General features: G+C 40.6%; 1 protein-coding gene across 1 annotated transcript; it reads right to left on the minus strand.

Moving 5' to 3' along the window:
• Positions 1–1967: 1967 nt before the first annotated feature.
• On the minus strand, positions 1968–19357 carry LOC308297573 (equilibrative nucleoside transporter 1-like; the record flags this gene model as incomplete). The annotated part of the gene is made up of 12 exons (XM_080741043.1): positions 19285–19357; positions 18828–18909; positions 18017–18201; positions 14683–14822; positions 12374–12508; positions 11519–11616; positions 10755–10836; positions 10116–10189; positions 6327–6435; positions 5901–5986; positions 2617–2816; positions 1968–2079 (listed from the first exon to the last, which is right to left on the minus strand). The coding sequence occupies exons 1-12, from the start codon at positions 19311–19313 to the stop codon at positions 1968–1970; spliced, it is 1332 nt and encodes a 443-aa protein (XP_080597169.1). The 5' UTR covers positions 19314–19357.
• Positions 19358–23255: the final 3898 nt, after the last annotated feature.

Here is a 23255-nt window from a genome sequence, read left to right on the forward strand (position 1 = left end):
AAAAGGTGACCTCTCTTCAATACCTGTACCCTCATCTGCGTTACTTCCAAATCAAAGGCATATTAAAGCAGAACAATCACAGACAGAAAGCTAAAACTACAACGAGCCAACAGACACGACAAGGTATTAAAGGTACAAACATGACAACGCAGGGGAAGACACCTGGATTAAACCTCGTCCTTCGAGTGAAAGCCCTTCCTTACATTCTGTGAAATCACTACTGACAAGAAGTGGCAAGAAACCCCAAGCCAAGAGGCAGAGGCAACTCCTCTACCTCCAAGCAACAAAGACACATGTATGAGGGTTGTATTCTGTGACTACTTAAACAGAGACATATTTATATTTGATCAGATGATGTTGTTTCTTTTTACATCAAGGGGTCCTTGAGGGTGTTCCAGAGGGTCCCCAATATAATTATTGATAGCTAGGAACCAAATGAACACTTGCGGGTCTGGAGCTCCATGTGTACACTCCCAGAGTTAAATTAACACTAAGGTTTTTACAGGGTAGACTCGGTTGCCAAACGAGTGTCTGTAGTTACGAGCACAAACAAATGGTACCAAAAGGACCCTCTCTGAGTTATGGGGGACTAATGCATATCAAATTGGGGGCCCTTGAAATTAAAAAGTTTGAGAACCACTGAACACAGCAGCCAACTCATCCAAGATGATGTACAAGTGCTCCTTTAAGTTTAACAATCAATTGTAATAGTCAATGTCACAGTTACCTCACCTTTTAAATGGATATCAGTTTAAATTTTTGGTATCACCGTACTAGTTGCAAAAAATTAAATAAAAAGGTTGATATTAGACCGCTTTAGTTTTGCCTCCAATTCCAACTTGAACAGAAGATTTTATGGATACTTAGTTGCGTTCTCTGAAAATAGGCCATCTACAAGCTCACAGTGTGTTGCGATGCATTGTGAGCATTGTGAGTAGATCTATTTTTGGTGAGGGATATGGCGAGCAACCAAGTACACACTACTCTGTTATCTTGTTTATTATAGTGACGTATTATCTGCTTATTGTAAGTCGCTTTGGATTAAAAGCGTCTGCTAAATGCCTAAACTGTAAACTGTACACATCAGGCAATAAAAAAGTAACCGCAGGAGACTCAAGTAGATTTTCTTTAGTCGCCTCAACTCGCACACACACTACTGTACACGTCTGAGTCTTCCTAGGTTTCATTTGCACCTGGTGAACTTTATCTGAGGCTGCATATTACATAATTTTCAATGCTGGTGCGTTTCCATGTAGACGCATATAAGAAGTGAGAACGCAATGACATGTTGCTGTGTTTTCTCTGGGACCGTTGTTGTCTGAACATGTCCTAATACACATCAAGTATTCCAACCTGTTAACGTGAAAACTGCTCTAATCTAACACAAATATTTCATGCCACACTGGTGTTGCATTTGTAGGCCAACTGTGAACTGTGTAAGCTGCAAACCCACTCCAGTTTCTCCATTAAAAAATAAAAACAAAGCATACATCAGGCAGGGGAGGAACAGCTAATATTCTGCAGCTCTCCTAAAATGGAAAGCAAATACTGATGGTTCCTCTTTTTTCCCCTGCTTTTACAACTGATATTCTTTGTGTGCAATCATAATATGTACAGTATTTGGGTGCATAAAAAATATAAAACAAAGTTCAACTTATGTCAGTTCCATGGAGTCTGAATTAAATAGCTGTTGAGTTAGTTTAGATTGTGGATCTTCTTCATAAAATCAGTTTCAGATTGACCTTTTAGGTGTGTGTGTGTGTGTGTGTGTGGGGGGTCGCGATGCGACACGTGAGCTTGTAGATCTGCCAGGTGTGTGTGTGTGTGTGTGTGTGTGTGTGTGTGTGTGTGTGTGTGTGTGTGTGTGTGTGTGTGTGTGTGTGTGTGTGTGTGTGTGGGCTGGGGGGTAGAATGGTCACAAAATGGTAGGTGGTTGGGCAGAGCTCTCCAGTCGGGCTGTAATTGTTCTAGATCATGGCCCTAAAGGCGAATGAGAGTGCCGCACCCAGCGCCAGTCCAAGGGACAGGAAGAAGGCCATGATGGCTCCAGCAGTTTCTGCTTCGTGCTGCGCCACCTTCCTGTATGGAGACATCGGAGGGACAAACTCATCAGGACTGGGCAATTCCAATTGAAGGTGGTCAAGAACCAACTTAAGTGTCACATCGCTGGTTTACAGGTGTAAGTAATGTTAAGTGGGTGAAATACATTTTTGGTTCATTATGATTGTGTAACTATGGCCAGATTCATAATGTAGAATACCACATGAAACATATCTGGTGTAATCACAAGCATCCTCTAGCGGATTTCATGAATCTTAAACGGTGCGGTAAGAAGTCGATCCATCCCTGCCATGAGCCATCCAACGTTATTTGTCAATTTGAGATTTTCTGTTGACTTTAACAGTCATGTATGTGTGGCAAAATGGCTTAAACTAACATAAGGGACAGTTGTCAGTGTGTAAATTAAATAATGTCCCTTGCCTCACACTGATGCAAAAACACATTTGCCAGTGATTGTCTAAACTGCATATTAACCCAGTGATTAAATACATCCACAAATGTTGTTTATTTGGTATAAATCAGGCTAAATTCTGGCAATGTTTGTTTTGTACTTACTTGGGTCCAAAGCACATGCATAGGCTGGCTAGGTATCCATTGGAAAAGGCGAATACGATGATGAAGATGATGAACCAGGCGTCATGATCAAACCACACAGGGAGGTAGTTACGAGGCTTCACGTTACACAGCATGAACAGAGGTACAAAGACCACCCGGAGAGCCACCAGGATGTGGAGCCAGATACTGTCCTTACCCGGCTGAGGAGAGAGACAGAGACAGAGATAGAGGTTAGCTTTTCACAGTTTTACTCCATTTCTGCACATCTTTCTTTTCAGTTATTGAAATCACAATAAAAAGAAAATGTGAAATGTGAAAACACCATAGTGTATGGTAAAATCAACAAATTGCTGTTTGGGAGAAGATTGTGTCCAATTTCATTACAAAATCCTCATTCTCTGTCTACAGCATACACTGGTTTGTTTATATTTCTTAGATTTTAAAGTATATTTTGAAAGGTGTCTGAGATAAACGGTACGACAATGATGTAGGAAAAGAAAAATAACTGCATAGCTTTTAACCACTGAAACCCTACATTCGTTGACCGGGGTCCCCCAGTGATCTCTACTAGATCCTCGAGTCTTTCACTCTACACCAAAAATCCACAAACTCGCAATATAATTGTAGATTGCCTGCTTTCACCAAATGTTTGCCCCAGAACAGGGATGCTAGGGTTCAAGTAGTTAAGAAAAAAGGAAAGCATTGACACACTTTTAAGCAAAAAGAGTGATGATTTACTTTGCCTTAAGAGGGCAAATCATCTCAGATGGATATGGAACAGCTGACTCTTGGCATTTGTTATCAGCCTGAGATGCCTCAGTAGAAAACAGCTCTGCCCTGGTCTTCAACTCCCAACTCAGCATCTACTCCTGCATTCCAATGAAGAGCAGGCTAGGCTAACAAACTACCCACTTTGTAAAGGCAGTGCATAAACATGTGTTTGTTTTTGGTCATTTTATTCAGTCTGATTAATTTGATAGGTTTGAGTGCACGACTGCACATATGGGGAAACCAATGTTAAGAACTTTCAGTGGTTTTATCAAATGTTTCCCACAGCTCAATGTATTTTTATTACATTTTCAATTTTCAGATACTGTCAGACACTGAAAGTCCTTCATTCATCCTTGCTCCGCAGACATAACTGGTCAGAATAATGCAAATGATGCAATCAATCATGAAACATTGTCTTGAAACTGTAGCGTACAGCAAGACATGGATAATTAAAATGTGAATTGAAACCATATTTGTACATACCATTTCTGGAATGTTATGCTTTGCTAGAAAAACACTATGTGTGAAAGCTCTACTCTTTCTCTCTCCCTAAACACAAACATCCCCATACGCCAGTTGAAAAACCACTTCCTTGACCAGTCACTCCCTCACAAAGCAGTACTGTAGCATCCTCTTCCCAAAACAAATCTCTGACCTACACTTGCGGTTTGGATGCGTACACATTTTTCCACGATTCCACTTAAGTGTCCGTCCCCAGTGGCATAACTAATCCTGCAACTGTCAACAACCAGTTGTTGATTGCACATAAATATGTGGGTGTGGTGTTCATAGCTAAATATATGAAGACCACCTAACCAACATACATTATTGTTATCTAGAATATAACATTAATTTGACTAATCTTTATGGTAGAGTTAGAGTATGTTAATACATATCTGCAGTGGTCGGAGGTAGTCTCCCTCTCTCCAGAAATGTAAACCCTGTGATTGGTTACCAACTTCAGACACATCAGCGGACACATTTCAACCCAACAGGTCTTCCTCTGCGTTGTGTCAAGATAACAGGAAGTGAGGAATAAATAGTAATATAATATATATAATAAATAATAATATATGACGAAGTCCAAATGAATACAACTGTCATCACCGTGAAAGCTAACAATGAAGACTCAATATTATTCATAGGGTTCCAAGAAAGGACAGATGCCATTCATAAGCTCACACAAAGCCAACTCTAAATACTGTACATAAGCCATTACAGGGCCTACTTGGTGCCTGAAATGTTAGTCAACCTAACAAACAAGTGACTCTTGAGATTCAAACAGCAGGTGCGAGACATGATGTCTGCACTCTGAGGTTTCAGGGGATAAAGAGAGGTTGTCAGCCCCTTAAAGAGAGGTGATGATAGGGACAAAGTATTACTAGAGAGGGAGGCCTGCTGGATGCACTACAGAACCTGAAGGCTCTCAACGAGGAGCTTCTTGTTAAGATATTCAGCCACATTGGTGTCTTTAAATTGGCACAATCAAATTTGAATTTTCAAAAATAAATCTCCATATAGGACTAATTAGTGTTGTAATGTCTTGCCTCCCTCCTGTATTTTTATTGTGTAATTTAGTATTTTTGTAATTTTTTGTATGTCATATTATGTACTGTTGAATCTCACAAGTCACTTGTTTGTTAGGTTGACCTTTCAGGCACTGACCGAGTAGGCCCTGTAGTGTCCTGCATTATGTACTGTATATAGAGTTGGCTCTGAGAGATCTTATGACTTGTCTATGTAATTGCATTAGTAGTATTCCATGATATTGAGTCTTCATTGTTAACTTTCAAGGTGAAGGCACCTGCATTAATTTTGACTTGATTGCATCATATACTATTTATACCTAGCATCCTGTTGTCACAACGCTGAGGAAGACCTGTTTGGTTGAATCATGTCGGTTGTTTCTGTCCGTGAGAGGTAAAACCCATGTGAAAAGGACATTCATTGTGTACTGTCTATTTCCTCACTTTCAGGTCATGTTTTGACACTACATTCAGTGAATCTAATGATAGCTTCAGTCAGTCAATCACTCCCATTACACCAGCTGTCGCACAGGGCAGCAACAAAGTCCCTCCACTTCTGTGTTTCTTGAGCCTTCTTCTCCATGCACAATTGCAAATAAAATGTATATGGGTTCATTCATTTTAGTTCAATATACTAATGCCAAATTTCCAATTGACGATAGTTAATAGCATTGTACATTTTTGCTCATTAGTACAACTACATCGAAAACACTGATTTTAACCTCAATATACCTGCGAACTCACAGATTCGCCTAGGGTTCATTTCACTTTAAATATATTCAATTAGTTCAAACACCCAAGAGGGAACACACAACTTAGAAATTCCAGTGAATAAAGACTGAATTGTATAATTTTGGACTTTTATAGTGAGATGTATCAAGGACAGCTTTTGTCTGTAAATAAGCATTTAAACAAGTGCTCTTGCCCAGCACTGTTGCTACTATATTGGTAGTGTTTGTGCTCTGGTGTCATGCTGTTGCTACTGACCCACATACAGACAGCCGTCAGGCTCCTTCCAACCCAGTCCATTATGTTGAAGAGCAGGAAACATGAGACGGGGATGAAGTATGTGTCTGCAATGGGGCGGAACACAAAAACAAAAGGGTCATCACCAAACTACAGCGAGACCGCAGGCCTCTGTGCTCAAGAACGTCGGCTAATTAGACATAATGAGCAGTGGGCACAGTAAACATTTCTGGTTCACAGACTACACGTTTGGTTACATGGTCAGCCTTAATCTTAGCTCTGCGTGTCAGACATAGCTGTAAGATTTATGAAAAATGCACCATTTCAGTCAAAAATGAAAGAATATCTAAGTTAGGTTGAAGACAGTTGAAGACAGTGAAATACATTAGAAGCTTGCGAAGCCTCATGGTACAGCGCTGTAGTACACCAGTGAGAAGCGAGCCTTACCCCAGGACCCGTTGTCAGGTATCGAGGACTTGACATCCGCTGTGACGGCAGGGAACGTTCCAATGGTAATGGTGAAGATTAAACACACAGACATGGCCATCACCCAGATCTGGTTAGAGGGGAACAGGACACTGTGAACACTGTGGCACTGTCGTCAACCAACTAGCAGGCTGCTGAATGATTATCTGGGATTTAGTTGGTTCAATTGTTCAGTTTACAGGTGGTGAGCTTAGGGCTGTCACAATTATTACATAATCGTCTAATCGTGATTATTTGACATTATCGCAATTATTTTGTCATAATCGTCATAATCGTGAATGTTGAAAAATTTCCGAAATAGTGGAAATAGCAGATCTACAAGTGAGCTTGTAGATCGGCTATTTCCACTATCAATGTTATTTTTTAAGTAGAAAGTTGTCAAATATGTCAGTAATTTCTTTGTATATTTAGGTTATGTGTCATATCTACCATGTACAACTTCAAAGCCTAAAAGCCAAACAGAAATGTAATTATCAACGACAAAAACACAATTAAATCGTTAATCGCCAATTATTTGAGTGACAATTAATCGTCATGTAAAATGTCATATCGTGACAGCCCTAGGTGAGCTAAAAGTTGAACAAAACTATTACAAACTAAAATGACAGAAAATAGCAATTTAACACACCTACTGTACAACTACACAATCAACTGCACAGTGGACTGGATAACTGGCAGTGGTGGAAAAAGTAATCATATGTTTTACTTAATATAAAGTTTACTTGAATAAAAGTACAAAAGTATTGCAAACAATAAGTACTTAAAGTACCAAAAGTAAAAGTACAACATTTTTGAAAATAGCAGATCTACAAGCTTACAAAGCTTGTAGATCGGCTATTTTCAAATAGCTGCGGTATAAAATAGGGCTAAAGTGGTTTATGTATGTTTTATAATATTATAATTGATATCTTCAAAGTAACTAGTAACTAAAGTTTTCAAGTAATTGAAGTGGAGTAAAAGTACACTATTAGGATCCAAGATGTAGTGGAGTAGAATTAAAAGTATTGGAAATTGGAAATATGCAATAAAGTACAAATACCTCAAAATGTTACTTAAAGGGGCACTCCACCACTTTTCAACATAATGTTCATATAATTGGTCCTCACTCAAAAATTGCTTTTTTTTTTTTTTTCCCCTCAGAGGGCTGTGGGCAGGTCAGAAACCCATCGTCTTGTGACATCATCGATTGCCAATCCAGCTTATAGAAACTGCAGGATTTCTATTCCTGAAAAGTTGCAATTTTAAAGTGGAAGCCATTGTTCTCGCGATAATAAAAATCTAAACATTTTTTTCAAAAATATTGATTCAATTTTTTTTTTGGAAAATGGTGATGTCACAAGATGATGGATTCTGAACTTCCCACAGCTCTCCTAGGAGACTTGGACTGAGTAGAAGAAAATTGTGATATTTTATCATGAACATTAGTGAGGACCTATTATATGAAGACAGGTTGAAAAGTGGTGAACTACTCCTTTAAGTACAGTAGTACTTAAGTAAATGTACTTGGTAACTTTACACCACTGATAGATAACTGGCAGCCAAGACTATACATTAAGCTGGCAAATACTTATGCAGCAGTTATACACTATACAAAAACAACAGCGTGGGGGTAGCTGATTAGATGAGTCAACCACATAATCGCAATGTCCTAGTTTGACTCCAGCTGGATGGATGTGAGGGAATCCTGTCTTGTGTTCCAGTACGGGGGGAAACGCTGTCATTTAAGAAAGATTATGGGCTAGGCAGAGATCTGTAGTGCTTCCCAGAAGGTGATGACTGCAAAAGATAGTGAGCAGGGCAAATGTTGAGTGCCAAATGCCTAAATTCAGTGAAAAATGATTTTCTTTATCCTCTCAACTGAGTTTGAGATATGGTGATGTAATTTATGAGAGGTGTGGTTTCAAGAATACCAGAAGACTTGCCGGAAAACACACTCGCCTTCGGCGTCTATCCGGTGGAACGGTAGAAAGGTCTCTGCCTGGTATTCCTAAACGTAACCTCAGTAAACTATGCCTAAACGGTTAAACCTAACCTTATTCCTAACCTTAACCTCAGTAAAACTGTGCCAAAACCTAACCCTATTCCTAATCTTAACCTCAGTAAAGCTATGCTTAACCCTAAAGTTATATTAACCTTATTTATCCTCAGTAAAAGAAATACAAGAATACAAGCTGACTAAGTGGTCAGCTTGAGGTCAGCAGAAACAATCTAGGCGAGAAGGTTTCCCAGCGAGTTGACCGGTTACTGGTTTCACCATGTGCATAACAGATGTGTGTTAAGTTAAGTATTGCCTTGAGTGAACTGAGGGAAAACACTTCTATTTATCATAGTTTTGGACTGAGGTAACGCTCCCTTTTCTGTACAATATTGAACAGAGCACAGGGTGTGTTTTGGGTAGAGGAAGGTTGCCCAAGATGACTAAAAAGACAGCTTACATAAATATTGGAAACTGTTAGTTTAAGTTATGACAGGCCATACATTATTTTAACTCCTATTAGTCCACTGTTCTACAGAGGGTGGACTTTAACCCATTTAGAACGGGTACACAATTTGTGTTTCATTATTTTATGCTTTAACTGTAGAAAAATAGCAGATATACAAGCTCACAGCGCGGCACCGAGTGCCACGCTGCGAGCTTGTAGATCTGCTATTTTTGAAAAATCGTGAAAATTAGATTTTTGACCCGATTACATAAGTGTCTTTTGAATCCTTCTAAGATTTTTGGAAAAAAAACCTATGTTTCTATGTCAGCAATCTGGCCAGCCATCGTCAAAGAAAAGATCCTTTTCACTTAACTGGAGCTCTGTTCAGTTAGACTACTATGTCAGTGGTTCTCAAACCTTTTCATGAAGGCAATTATATTTATTTGGCCACAGACCCCCCATTTCAAAATATTTAGTTCCAGGGACCACCCAGAAGCAAAGTTTGAGTTACAAACGTTCACTTTGAAAATACATATATTCAAAGATTTTCACGACTTTTTTTCAAAAATAGCAGATCTACAAGCTCGCAGCGCGGCACTCGGTGCCGCGCTGTGAGCTTGTATATCTGCTATTTTTCACTGGTTAAAGCATTCAATAATTCTAGGCCTAAATGGTTTAAGGTATGGAGTTGGGTATAAGACCTGGATGCCTGATTTACAGTATTTATTTGGAGAATGGGTGTAGCCTAAACCTGACTTTAAACTGCATCCCCAGGGGATGTGCAGGAGATGATCTGTGGCAATCACATAATTGTAATGTCCCCAGTGCATCTGCATCTGGCCTGGAGAAACCTGGTTCTTTGCCTTCTACTCTACTATTTAAATAACACAACTGTCTACATTTTGTTTCTTAAAAATATAGCCCTGGTGTGAATCAGATCGGTCTTTCGAGCTTGTAATTTTCATATGACTAAGCATGTCTGCGTAAACACTATGCGGGTCACTCTGCCCACAAATGTATCCCTCATAGGGTGCTGAAAATCCCAAAACAAACTTGGGCTGAAACAACTACCAGACACCACAAATACAATCCAAGTCAGATTTCAAGGTAAAGTTGTTATGTACAGACTATGTTGTTCAAATAATAGAGCCAATCTACAAGCTCATACTGGGTCCCATGTTCAATCCGTTGAGAATGTACATAAGCTATTTTCGCCATTTTTGAAATTTTACAAAATCAAATTTCAAATGTGAAAAATGTTGCAATGTTTCCAAATTTGTCCAAAATAGCTGTGCTAATGTAACCTGTACAGCTCATATGCATTTACCTGTTTGAAGATGGCAAAAACTGAAACAACAGGCTTAACGTCCTCTTCTGTCAAACCAGCCGCTGGTCTCTTCTCTGGAACACAAAACATGCATTATTGCATATTAAAAGTCTGTCTCAGGAACCAAGTTTGTATATTTATTATGCTAAATGTTGTAGGCTCAAAATCACAATCAGTTAACTTCATTTGGGGTCATTAGATTTGCAACTATTTTCTTAGCATTTATTCGAATGATTACTTTAAAAAATGTAAAATAAGCACATTTTGGGATTATTTTTGTATATCAACAAATCAATATTAAAAAAAAGGTTTGTTTGTAATCAACTAAATCGATAAAACAATGTATTTTAAGTCATTTTAAAATAAACTATCGATTCTTTTTCATAATCAATTTAATTGATTCGTTTGATTAAGTGTTTCCCCTTATCCCTAATCGCATAATCCCAGCGACATACTGTAACTCATCGTGTACTCAAGACATATGCACACACTTGCACCAACTGTTTTACCTTCCATTACGATTAGATTCCAATTATGAAATACATGGTTGTCAATAAAGGTCATCTTTGAAATGAAGCTCATTATTTACACACCACTAGAACCTGTTAATAATAATACATATTAATCGTGTGGCCCTACCTTTCTTTAGCAGATCCAGCTTGTTCTCCTCATCAGTGGGTGTCCTGGTTCCGTTGCTCTCCGTGTAGTACTGGAAGAACTCCTGTATAATAAACAAAAACCACCATGATCACACCGCACTAAGCCACTAAGGGAACTATACACCTGCCTGGCAAAGGAAGGTTTTGCAGACAAAGTTTGAAAACCATGAGGTGGTCATATCATCTTGGAAGTGAGGTAGAACAGATAATCCCAGAGGAATTGTGTTGTTCATGTTACAGTATGGGAGACAGGGTTCCCACACATTTTTACCAATTAATTTCCAAAACCTTTCCAAAACTTTTTCAGAATATTTAACCCGATTTCCAGGACTATATAACAATAATTCAGCTCAATAACAAGTCGCTTACTCCTACGTGCAATGCCCAAAGACAGGTAGTGTTTGCCAGTGGTTCTCAACCTTTTCAGGCCGTGACCTCCAAAATAATCATATTTTAACTGGGGACCCGGCACCCTGACGAGCACTAAGAGTTGAGGAATTTTGTATAACACGGTTCTATTGTGAAAATAGCAGATCTACATGCTCACAACGTATGTGTAGATCGGCTATTTTCACAATTTCTTCCAGGACCTTCCAGGACCCTTGATCAATTCCAAAACCTTTCCAGTACTGGAAAAATATTTTTTTCTAATTTCAAAATATTTCCAGGAATTTCATGACCGTGGGAGCCCTGGGGAGATCATATCTGTACACTGTGATGTAAGGGACTATATGGCAACCTCACCATCCTGGGCAGTAAGAGGTAGGAGACGATGGCCAGCAGGATGACAACGCAGGCTGTGATGAAGTAGCCGAAGGCACTGTCCTGCAGGTCTGCGCCAGCTGCAGACACAACAAGAGACCGGGGAACAAGACATGGGTGAGAGAACATACATACTGCAGTGTTGTTTTTGACAGCAAATTTTGATTTAGTTTTAGTCAGTCTTAGTTTTAGTCATAATTTAGTCAACTGAAAAGCTTTAGTTTTAGTCAAATTTTAGTCGACTAAATATCATAAGATTTTAGTTGACTAAATCTACAGTTGATTTAGTCAACTAAAATGTATTTTGGCAGTGCCTTGATGGCATCGTAATGACTGATTTTACACTTGGTTGCGTGCTGAAAATAGCCGATCTACACATAAAACCTGAGAGCAACCAAACATAAAATTACTTTCTCCTCCACTAGTCCCTCCCTAACGTTTTAGTCTAGTTTTTATTTTGTTGACGAAATTGTCAGTATATTTAGTCTTAGTTTTAGTCATCACAGCTTAGTTTTTATTTACTTTTTATTTCGTTTGTCAGTGAAAAAAACGCAGTCGACAAACATTTTTCGCCAGTTTTAGTCGACGAAATCAACACTGACATACTGTATATATTATATTCATGTCTGTTTTATCCTTATTTACAAATATTCTGATCATGACGTTTATGCAACATTCATGCTAATGAAAGGAACTGGAGGGACAATATTTGACATGCCAACAAAATATTATATTCTGTCTATGCCAAGTTTTACTACCTTTGTGACCGAAAGGATAGTCCCTGATGGGGACATTGCTTACTTTTATACAATAGTTAAATGTATGAGAGAGACGTACTGGCTAGTGCACATATCATGGAGAAGGCGGCGAATATGCCAGCCAGCCCTTGCCCACTCATGATAGGTGTGGTGTAAGATGCAGGCAGCATCCCTGCCAGTCCGAACAAACTGCTCTGGAGAATCGCACCAAACGCTGGAGGGAAGGAAAGAAAAGATTAATCAAGAGAGTGCCTCTTAGCATAACGTAGCATACCAGGTAAACTATGAACCTAGAATGTCTAAATCCCATTCTTAACATTTATGGTCAAGAAAAACAAATCTACAAAACGTCTAATTTCCAATTGACCAGTCGCTATGCCCCTCCTAAAGCCGTCCTTGTCCAATGCCAAGTTAGCAACAGGTTACTAACGCAGCTGACTTGGCAAGCTGCCTTAGCGGCGCGCATCGGTGTACCGCGAGTCTGGCTGCTAGATAGAGATGGGATTTATGGTTCTTTGAAGTGAGCCGGATCTCTGAGATCCGTTCCTTTCAAAGAGCCGTTCAAAAGACTGGCTCATTTTAGTTACTGGTTACTTTGTAGATTTTGATTATGATTGCAAATCACTTCCACCCAAATAGGCCTATACATTTTGGCCATTGGATACATTTCTGGCATTTGAAAATAGGTGATCTACAAGCTCACAATGTGTCACGTTGCAATGCATTGTGAGCTTGTAGATCGGCTATTTGCAAATGATTTTTCTACATTTTACTCATTGGAAAACCTGTGAAACAGGACATTCTGCATAATGAGTACGTTCTAATATTGGTACTTTAAGTACATTTTGATACCAATACTATTTTACTTTTACTCAAGTACATTAATAACATTCCAAACTTGATTGCAGTATTGATATGTTTACCTAAGTAAAGAAATGTAGTACTTTTCCCAAAACTGTTCATTAGAAAGGAACGGCTCCCTACTGTGAACCGAATCATATCGTTCATTTCAAAGAGCCGTTCAAAAGACTCGATTCGTTCGCAAACGTCCCACCCACTCGCTCCGTGTCACAAACACTGAAACAAAAACAGAACGGATTGCACTGACCTACACAAACCCACGGGAATAATTTAGGAGCACTTCATGAGAAAATATAACTGGTAACACTTGTGTACTGTATCATGTTAATCTGACTTTAGTATAGGCTATCGTTTTCTTCCTGGACGTGCGTTTGTGGCAGGTTTAACATGGGATTTTGACAGCTGGCTTCTCCTCCTCTGCACGCCGCCATGGCAGCTTGCCAAGGCACCCGCCTTAGTAACCTGTCGCTAACGTGGCATTGGGCAAGCACGGGTTTAGGAGGGGCATAGCGACTGGTCAATTGTCCCCCCTGGTGGACCCCTTGGGGATGCAGCCCCCTCTTGGAAAACCTGTGAATCAGTCTATGCTGGTGGAAACACTTGCATGGGCACTTTAGTATCAAATCTGATATGTTCGGAGAATGAGGCCCATTGTAACCACAGAAAATAAATAAAGTCATGGGTGAAAGTCAACAAGTTTTTCCCCAATATCAAATTAAAGACAAACTATCCCCGGAACAACAGAGAAAAGAAGGCCTTATCGTGAATGTGAAGGGACGACACCATAACAGGAAACAAGCATTTAGTTTTTATATGACAGTTACATAACCATTCATTTATTCAACAAGCACTTCTCTTATGAAGACTGACTGCAAACCACATTTTGACGAACATGATCACATTATAACTTTACAAGTTTCAAGATTAAATTATTTTTGGTACTCAATTAGTCCAGGAAGTCATGTTGGGGTGTGTGTGCTCTCACAGTACTGTCCAAAACAATGGGCTGGTATCCATATCAAAGCTTTGGGGCTCTCAGCATCCTCCCCTTTAAAAACAAATGGGGCTGTTTTCCGTTAGGATCTGATCTGTGGGTCAGGGCCGGCCCAGGAGGGTGAAGGGAGAAAGGGGAGTTGAAGCTTATCCCTGCTGCTTTCTAAGTCACTCCAAATAAACCAACGTGGTACGACTGAAGAATCTGTGTTCTGAAGCTCAGTATGGCACAGCCAAATCTATGTTTGTGTGTGTATAAGATGGGAATTTCCTGCCCCAGTCGACCGAGATCACAGTGAGTAAAAACGGAGATAAGTGAGTGCACATGTGCACATGTCTGCAAGTGTGTGTGCTTTGTGGCGTAGCAACTTTGTCCAAACATGTACTAAGCTGGTCAGAGGGGAGTTCTGTATCACCTGACTTGATTTGCATTGTCAATATGGTGTGTGGGAAAATGAGTAGCAAGCTCAGCATATATGCACAGCGTGCGTAAATTAATTAATAACGCATTGGAAAAGTAGTCGCTCAACTCACAGTTGATGCAGACGATTTTGATCATGGTGAGAGAGAAGAAGGGAAGTGGCGCCACGTCCACCTTCACCAGCACAGCCGTCATCAGGAACACAACCAGGATGACCGTCAGACTGCCTGAGATGCGCAGCTTCTGAGGAATCCTGAAAGAAATGCACAGAAAGAAAGAGAGACACATAGAAATGTTAGCCTACATTTTAGTAAACTGGTGCAGAACGCATTGTCAGCAGTGGGAAGTCAGTCTATGACGTCAATCATCTATGGGAGAGTTTGGATACCTCCATATTATGTGCAAGTGTAGTTTCAACCCAGCAGCAAAGCCAATTGAGAGAGAGACACACTTACAGAATACAGACATAGATTCATAGATAGATGTTCTCAGCCAGTCTGAGAACAAACATAAAAGTATAAAGAGTAGTGTGAATTCTTGGATCCAACATCACCAGCCTTACAATCAATTAATTGTGCACAAAGGTCAGAGTGCCAAAGGGTCCTAACCATGGATGGGAGTGGGACCATTTTCCCACATCCCTAAGATTGTGTTTCAACCAATGAGCGGATAGAAGTTCTCGGCCAGTCAGAGAGCACAACTGCACAGCAGTATGTATAGCATGATTTTTGGATCCAACTTCACCAGCCAGCCATACAATTGATTAATTGTATGGTCAGAGAGAAGACCAGAGAGGGCAACCATTCATCAGAGAGAGAAGACCCAGAGATTAAACAGGCTACTAACCATGGATGGACCACGTATAATACACAGTACAATCCTGAGTGTTTAAATAACTCTTGAGAGAGTACTCTGAAGAATTAATTTACATAGCACTTGCATTTCTGCACTCGCAAGAGTTAATTTAACACTGTTGGGGTGTAGAGCAATGCTGCATGAGAAAAAAGTCTGTAAGAGCAGATTATTATATCTATTAGGGAGTGCCAACATTATGCTTAATCAAGCAGGAAAGTCACTGAGCCAGTCAGTTCCTCCAATGATCTGATTGAAGGTTCCCCTTCACACCATCATGCCATCACATGTAGATCAAAAAAACTAATATAGAACTAAGTTGTGTTACACCCTAAGGAGTAGTAACAGTGAAGCACAGGAGGTAGATGTTGCAAAGAGGTGAGGTCTTTGGGGATGAAAGCAGAGTAGATGAATAGCATTCCTGGGTGTGTTTGTGCAGGGGGGCAATGGGGGTGCAGGGTAGGTCAGGGGTGGTGCTGCCACCCACGATCTCTCTCTAATCCAACTCTAATTAAAGAAAACATACCAGAAGCCTACAGATATAGAATATAGACCCAAAACACGGCATCATATAACTCTATAGGGGTTTAATCCTTGGGGACTGCCCCATAGGTCGAACTCCCGTTGGGTCGAACAGCGTCGGCAGGTTAGATAATCACCCGCGATCGTCGGTGGCTAGTCCCAGTTGGGCGGTGTCCCAGTTGGGCGAACAGACTGTAAAGCAAGCGATCTTCATCCCATTCATGCGTTTATCGTGCGCTTGGCATAAATATAACGATTGCATTCACCACGGCTTCGTAACTCGGCTGGCCTTCGCGCCGCTTGCAATGCCGCGCGGCTGGCCTTCGCGCCGCTTGCAATGTCGTGGACAATAATTACAGTCTGTTCGCCCAACTGGGACACCGCCCAACTGGGATTTTCCCGATCGTCGGCAGGTTAGATAATCACCCGCGTCACGGTTACTGAGTTTAGGGTTAGGGTTAGGTTTAGGCATAGTTTTACTGAGGTTAGGGTTAGGGTTAAGGTTAGGTTTTGGTGGTCGATCCAAAGGGTGTTCGACCTAATGACATGTTACCTTAATCCTTAACCCCCCTCTAGGACGATTAAAGCTACAATCCAGAACTTTATTTTAATTGAATAAAACTTCATTTTAACCAATCTGTATGCAGTGTTGTGCCTGAACGCGTTCAATGAATGATCATTCATGAACTCGTTCAACTGGGCCAACTTGAACTGAACGTACTGTATTTCTGCTAGATGAACGTTATTGTTGAACGCGTTCATTCTGGCGTTGTGAACGACGCTCATTCGTCTTGTTCGCGCTGCACCGGGTCGCACGTTGTCTTGTCTTTCTTTGCATTCACTTTGAAGTGCTGTGTGTGCATCGCCTCCTTGTTCTTCTCCCAAGTAAAGCCTGACTTAAACTTTGTCGTACAGCGCTTTGCATGCCGAAAATAGCTGATCTTCAAGCTCTCACAACATGTTGCATCTACGACACGTTGTAATCTTGCAGATCAGCTATTTTTCACCACGCAGAAAGTCTCAGGAAGTTCACAATAAAAGCTTATCAGCTTTTATGACACAAGACGGAAGTAACATGGGAAATTCAGTGGCATTTCACATTACAAAAGGATGCAGGAAGAGTGGGCACCTGAACATTGTGGGCGCCTCAATGTTAAATTGGATGAAATAATTGCTGTGTGTGGTTCTATATGGGTTTTGTCAATAATTTAAAATTATAGCTTGCAACGTATTGGAGGAAAAAAAGAAAGGAAAAAATAACTGAACTAGTTAATTTTAAAATGTGTGAACTGAACGTTGAACTAGGTCATGTAGAAAGTGAAATTTCCCTACACTGTCGGTATGGTAGAGTATGTTAATTCAATACTAGCATATCTGCAGTGGTTGGAGGTGGTATCCCTACTCTTTCATTGAGTTATTTGAAGCAGAATGCACACCAGACTGGACACTAGATGCATTGTAGTTAGGACCTCGTTGCAATTACAAATCTCTATTGGAAGAGGGAGAAAGGATGTACTTTCTGAACTGTACATAGCACACCAATGATACGCAGAGTGAGTTGACAAAGATTGTGGCATATTATAACTAGAAAGATGCAATTCTGGAAAATTGCAAGTGTGGTTGCCCTGACGCGAGTCACTAGGAATCCGCTAGGATTACCATTTGTCCCTTTCATGCCCATATATGGATATCTCTGTAGCTGTCAGTCCTTGTCCCTATTTGAGCAGTGCTAACCATTTCGTCCTTGTCCCTTTTAAGCCCATACATGGATATCCCTGACGTCATCAATATTAAGCCCATATCTTGGAATGCCTATATATATGGACATGCTGTGTCAATCTCATGTGGTCTAGTAGTCAACTCCCTATTTGGGAAAAGTTTAATTTTATGGTTTCCAATCCCAAGGCACACCTGGACTTGTCTAACAGTAGATCAGTGTGCCTCATGCAGCACATCGTTTGAGAACCAACAGTACGGAACACTACTCTAATATGGCAGGACAAGAAAGTATCCTACTGCATTAGAGGACATCTACATCTCTCTCTCTCTGGTGTGCACTGTATGGAGACGTACCTTTGGTGTATGAAGGAGTTCAGGCAGGTGAAGATGAGCAAGGGCACCATGGCACACAACGTCATCACATTGTTGAACTTCGATTCCAGAACGTTCCGCGTGTCCCCACCCACTGTAGTCCCGTTGACCGTGCCATTGCTGTTGACGCCATCGATGGGTGGGTCCTTCAGCCTACTGGTGAAGTACTGCGGCAGAGAGGCACATACAGGCATTTTCTGTTAAGATCTTTGACGTGTTTAGATTGACACAAGTCAGAAGTCACTTAATGGTGTTGGAATCAGGTTCATTCATACATCATGGCAAATGATCTCACAAGAGTCTATTATTTAGTTCTGCTGAACAATTTAAAATGTAAACAAAAAGGAGAATTAATAAGAAAACCGTTTCCAGACAGGTCTGTGATCCTGAGTGGGACCAGGTGGTTTTGGGTGAGAGCGTAAACAAATAATCAATCCTTTTAATAAACTGAAATGAGATGACCCTGCCTCCGATTACAGCCTGACCTTTTAAGCCTTTAACTAATAATAACAACCTCAAGGCCACCCTGGGTCTATTGTTCTGTTCCGTAACCCATGAAGACCGGAATTAAAGCCTATACATTGTTATACCTTTTAAAACTGGGAAGGCATCCGTGTTAATTTAGATGTTGCTATGTAGTATATAGCAATGTAGTATAGAAATAGGTCCAGGTGGCATTAGAGCCTATATGTGGTATGTGCCTAGATGGCTAGACCAGTGGGCGGCTGGGTGCCCCTTTAAACAGTCAATTAACAACAACATGCAAATGAACGTTTGTCACTGTCATAATTACCATTGTTGCTGTCATGAAGAAATTCCATGGCAACAGAGTTCCCAGGCCCAGGATGAAGAAAATTATCCACACTGCATAGTATCTAGGGAAAGACAAACCAAACCAAATAAATTTTATAAATACCTCTATGTCACGATTTAAAAGGTTACTATTAGATCACATCACCTCCAGCACTGTACTGTAGTTACTAGGCTAGCAAACAAATGATGGTGCTTTGGATTCCAGCTACAGTATAAATAGTACATTAGTATCACTCTAGTTTTGGATGCTAACCAGGTCACAGTTTAAGTGAAGATCATTGTTTAAACTTTACTTGGTAATTAACAGGAGAAAGGCACATTAGGAGAAATAGCCCACTCCAAAAGTAAGCATTTCATGAGAAACACACGTTCATCACAGTGGCAATAATGAGTGACGAAGGGAAAGGCATTAGGCTTGTAAAAACGTCTCGTCTTACTTATCCCTCTGTGCATTGATAGCCGTCATGTTTTCTGCTGCACGGTCTCAGGCACGTCTTCAATCAGAGGTTGGCACCGGGTCTGAAATCACAGCAGAGGAACACATTTCCCATTAGGCCGTTATAAATATTCTTGCAACTTGTAGGTATGTACATCAGTAAACTGTTATTTGCAGGTGGATACTATTAGAGATGAAACAATCAATTGAAGAATAAATTAATTGACTCATGCCGTCTACAACTTGATATTTAATGTGCCGTTTACAACTTGATATTTAACGTGAATTTTTATCTTGGTTACAAATAGACCACAATTTATGTTAGGACTGCTGGGTAAAGAATTATGTAATTATGTAAAAAGTTATCCATTTGTATAACTACTGATGAAGATTTAATATAATTCTGTACTTTACTACCGTACCGTATTGTAATGCTATTTTATGGTCCAAAATAATTAATAATAATCAACTAATTTAAAAGAAAAAAGTATAATACACAGATTAATCCATGATGACAGTAATCATTAGTTTGCAGACCTAGATGCCAATGCCATCACTGTTAAGATGTAAATCTTAAAGCTCTTCAGGTGCAAACCCGACGGACATGGGACTCAAACTCCCCAACACTGGTGAAATGAATGCATGTTACTCAGAGTGAGACAAACCCATGAACTAAAAAATCCATGTGGTTCAAAACTACCGCAGACAGTGAGCCTCAAATAAACAAATAAATCCTGGTATTTTGCTGGCAACGTTACATCACCATGTGTGGAGTGAGTGACCAAACAACCTTCAAACCCCCAGGCAACGAAACATTGCGTCACTCTCTCCAGCAGAGAAATCAAATGAAAATTAACATTTGTTGCAAGCATGCTCTACATCCACGTCTTTCATAGAAAAGTTTGTATTTCTATTTTTTAACAATATTCTTTGTAAACTTACTTGGGAAGAGGAGGTGGTCTATGTGATTCCTATGAAGATTCCTATGGCTTGCCTGACATAGACCACAGAAAACCAAGGGTCTGGGTCGGAGCTGTATGATTTTTTGTAATACTTTGCCAGAGATCTAATGGGAGGCAAACCCACTTCACAGCCCTCCCGTTCCAATTCCAAGCCCCTATCCTCCACCCATCTCTCTTCTTCCACCGCTGTTTCAGCCTTCCTTCCCTCCTCCCACCCGTGATCCAAGTTTACACATTATGCTCCCTTCCTTTTTCCTCTCTCTGGTCTCCTTTATGCTCTATCATGATGACATTCATCAGGTTTTCTTCCACATGGTTAATTGCTTCTCCCTACTGCTTTCCCTCTTCTGCTCTCCCCTGCATGATAAATCTTGCTCTTGTCACAGGTCTTCTCATCGCCCTCCCTGCACAACTTGCCTCTAACTTTTTAGAGGCAAAAAGTAAAAAATTTAAGTGGTCAGTGTAGATGGTGTCTGGCTGAAACACTAGGTACCCACAACAGCACTGCTCTTCTTTTTTATATATATTTTTGGGCCTTTTTCTGCCTTTATTGATAGGTGTACAGTAGGCTGACAGGAAACGGGGAGAGAGATGGAACCTCAAACCTGCAATGCTGCAAGTGCTGGATTACCAGCCTAGGTGTTCTGGACCACTACCCTGTGGCCCAGGCCCAGCACAGCTCTTCTTATCCTAACGTCTCCCCTGCCATGTCTCCATCTCTCATCCCAACCTTTCCCCCATTTGATTCATTTCCTCACTCAGTTCATCACAACCACCCATCAATGCCTTTTATCCCTTTTTCTCCCCTCGCTTTGTTGTGATGGAATACATGTGCTCAGATAGTTCAGTGACACCTTCCCTAAACAGAATTAGCTGTTCATAAAGTCCCTCCCTCCCCTTTTAAACAAATAATTGCCTTTATTATACACAAGGATGAATACACATGCAGCCATTTGGCATCCTGTCAGGCCAAACAACTCCAAGCAAAGTTTTGTTTGTGTCCACTGTCCAGGCGTGGATCATCATCACAAGCAACTCAACATGTTTCCAGTCGCCAAGAAACGGCACCATCTAGATACTTTCCAATCGCTGCTGTAGTGTGTGGCCAGTGCTGCACAACACACTCAAAACTACGGTAACTACAAAACTAACAATTGTGAGCCTTCCCACTCCTCAAATGTTTGCAACCCATACCCATAAGAAAATAACTTGTCGGAAAACTTTTTATTTAAACTTTTTATTAAACTTCTTTTAATAAATATGACTTACTAGACCTGGCTTGCAGGTGCAATTCCACTGGCGAATCTTCAAAAAAGATCTAGCCACCGTAATGCTTCTGCACTTATCTTTTCACATAGCTCATCTACCCTTAGCGTTTTCAGTCACTGGTAGCTAGTTCCCATAGTCAGGCTGTAATCACTATGATTACAACCGTGAGGGACTGATCATGTGTGCGTCGGTAGAACTAATCTGTATCAAGAAGCCCGCTCAATAATGCTTATTGTGTAGGAGTGGGTTAGTGGGGCAGGCACTGTGGAATCCCCACTAATACACCGGACAGAACAGGAGCCTGATTGAGAAGGTGGTCCAACATGGGCTATGTTGGGTGCAAGAGAGAGAGAGACAGAAAGCCAGGAGGTCATGAGAGAATGCATTACTGCACAATACATGCCTTCTGACATGCCAATGGAGCCACAGAGTGCAGAGCAAGTTCAGTTCAGTTTATGTACAATAGAATCCCCACATGATGCTATGGTAAATGGTTCTTGTGTAGCAAGAAATTACTGAATTACCTAAGTCACATGGACAAACACCTGACCTCAAGTACAGATGTTATGATCCTCCCTGTTAACGTAATATGACTAGAAAGCATGGAAATAATCCTTTGACCAGTCTGTATTGTAAAAGCAGAGGAAGCGTCCTTGTCTAAAGCCGTCTAAAAAGCCTTGTCTGTAATGTTCTAATTTATCCATCTAGCCTTCGCTGAAAGCTAGATGAATGAATAAATAATAGATTACAGTTGAGATAGATGTTTTTTTAAATACCTGTCAAAAAGGTTGAACCGATGTGACTTCTATAAATATTTTAGTTGATATTTGACATGTTGTACATGGCTGGTTATATCTTCTCTAAGTCAGAATCAGAAGTATTTTCCTTATCAAAAGATGCATATCGAACAATGGAGTCCTGCACTCTGTCTTCACTTACATTTGTATTGGCAACGTTTCGGTCGCTCAGAGAAATGTGAAGACAGACAGTGTGCGGGACTCCATTTCTCTACTCGTCAAGTTCACAGTTCCGACGCACCTGTCCCTGTAGGCGTTCAAAAGGACTTTTTCATTCCCATATCGAACAATCAAATATATCATATTGGAGGAGTCAATATAGTGTCTTAAGTCAGCCTACTAGCTACTACCGATGTGGATAGGATTTTGTCGCCTCTCCCTGCCTCTCTCTCTCTCTTTCCTATCAAGCACTTTTATTGTTCAACATGCCCTCAGTTCTCCCTCTCTGGCCCTCATGACAGTTAGTCCAATCCAGCAGAGCAATCCAATAAGGCCAAACTCTATTACAGCCAATGGAATTAAGAGATGCCCCAGCTTGTCCTAAGGCTGACGGATGCCGACTTGCCCAGCCACGGGTCCAGTTCCTGTTCATCCATCCTAGCTCTGCTAAAACGTGCCATCAGGTAAATGCCAGCTGGTGTGAGAGGTCCTGTTCTTAAGAGGCATAACACACAAAAGCCAAGGCAGTTTGTCCACAATCCACATTGGCAACCTAGCATGAAAACTAAACCAACTTGCTGAGAACTGCAGTTGACATGGAAATTGTACCAAGCAGCTGACAGTAATTTATCATTTCCTCCAAGCACACAACACATTCTACTAGTATTCAGAAGAAGAACATCCAATACCTGTGGAGTAAGGATGCGCCAATGTGACTTTTTTGGCCAATACCGATAATCAGTAGCAGCGTTTACATGGACACCTTTCTTCCAATCTGATTAAAA

The sequence above is a fragment of the Nannobrachium achirus genome (genome assembly GCF_963921795.1).
Source record: "Nannobrachium achirus genome assembly, chromosome: 13".
In the NCBI taxonomy this organism is placed as follows: Eukaryota; Metazoa; Chordata; class Actinopteri; order Myctophiformes; family Myctophidae; genus Nannobrachium; species Nannobrachium achirus.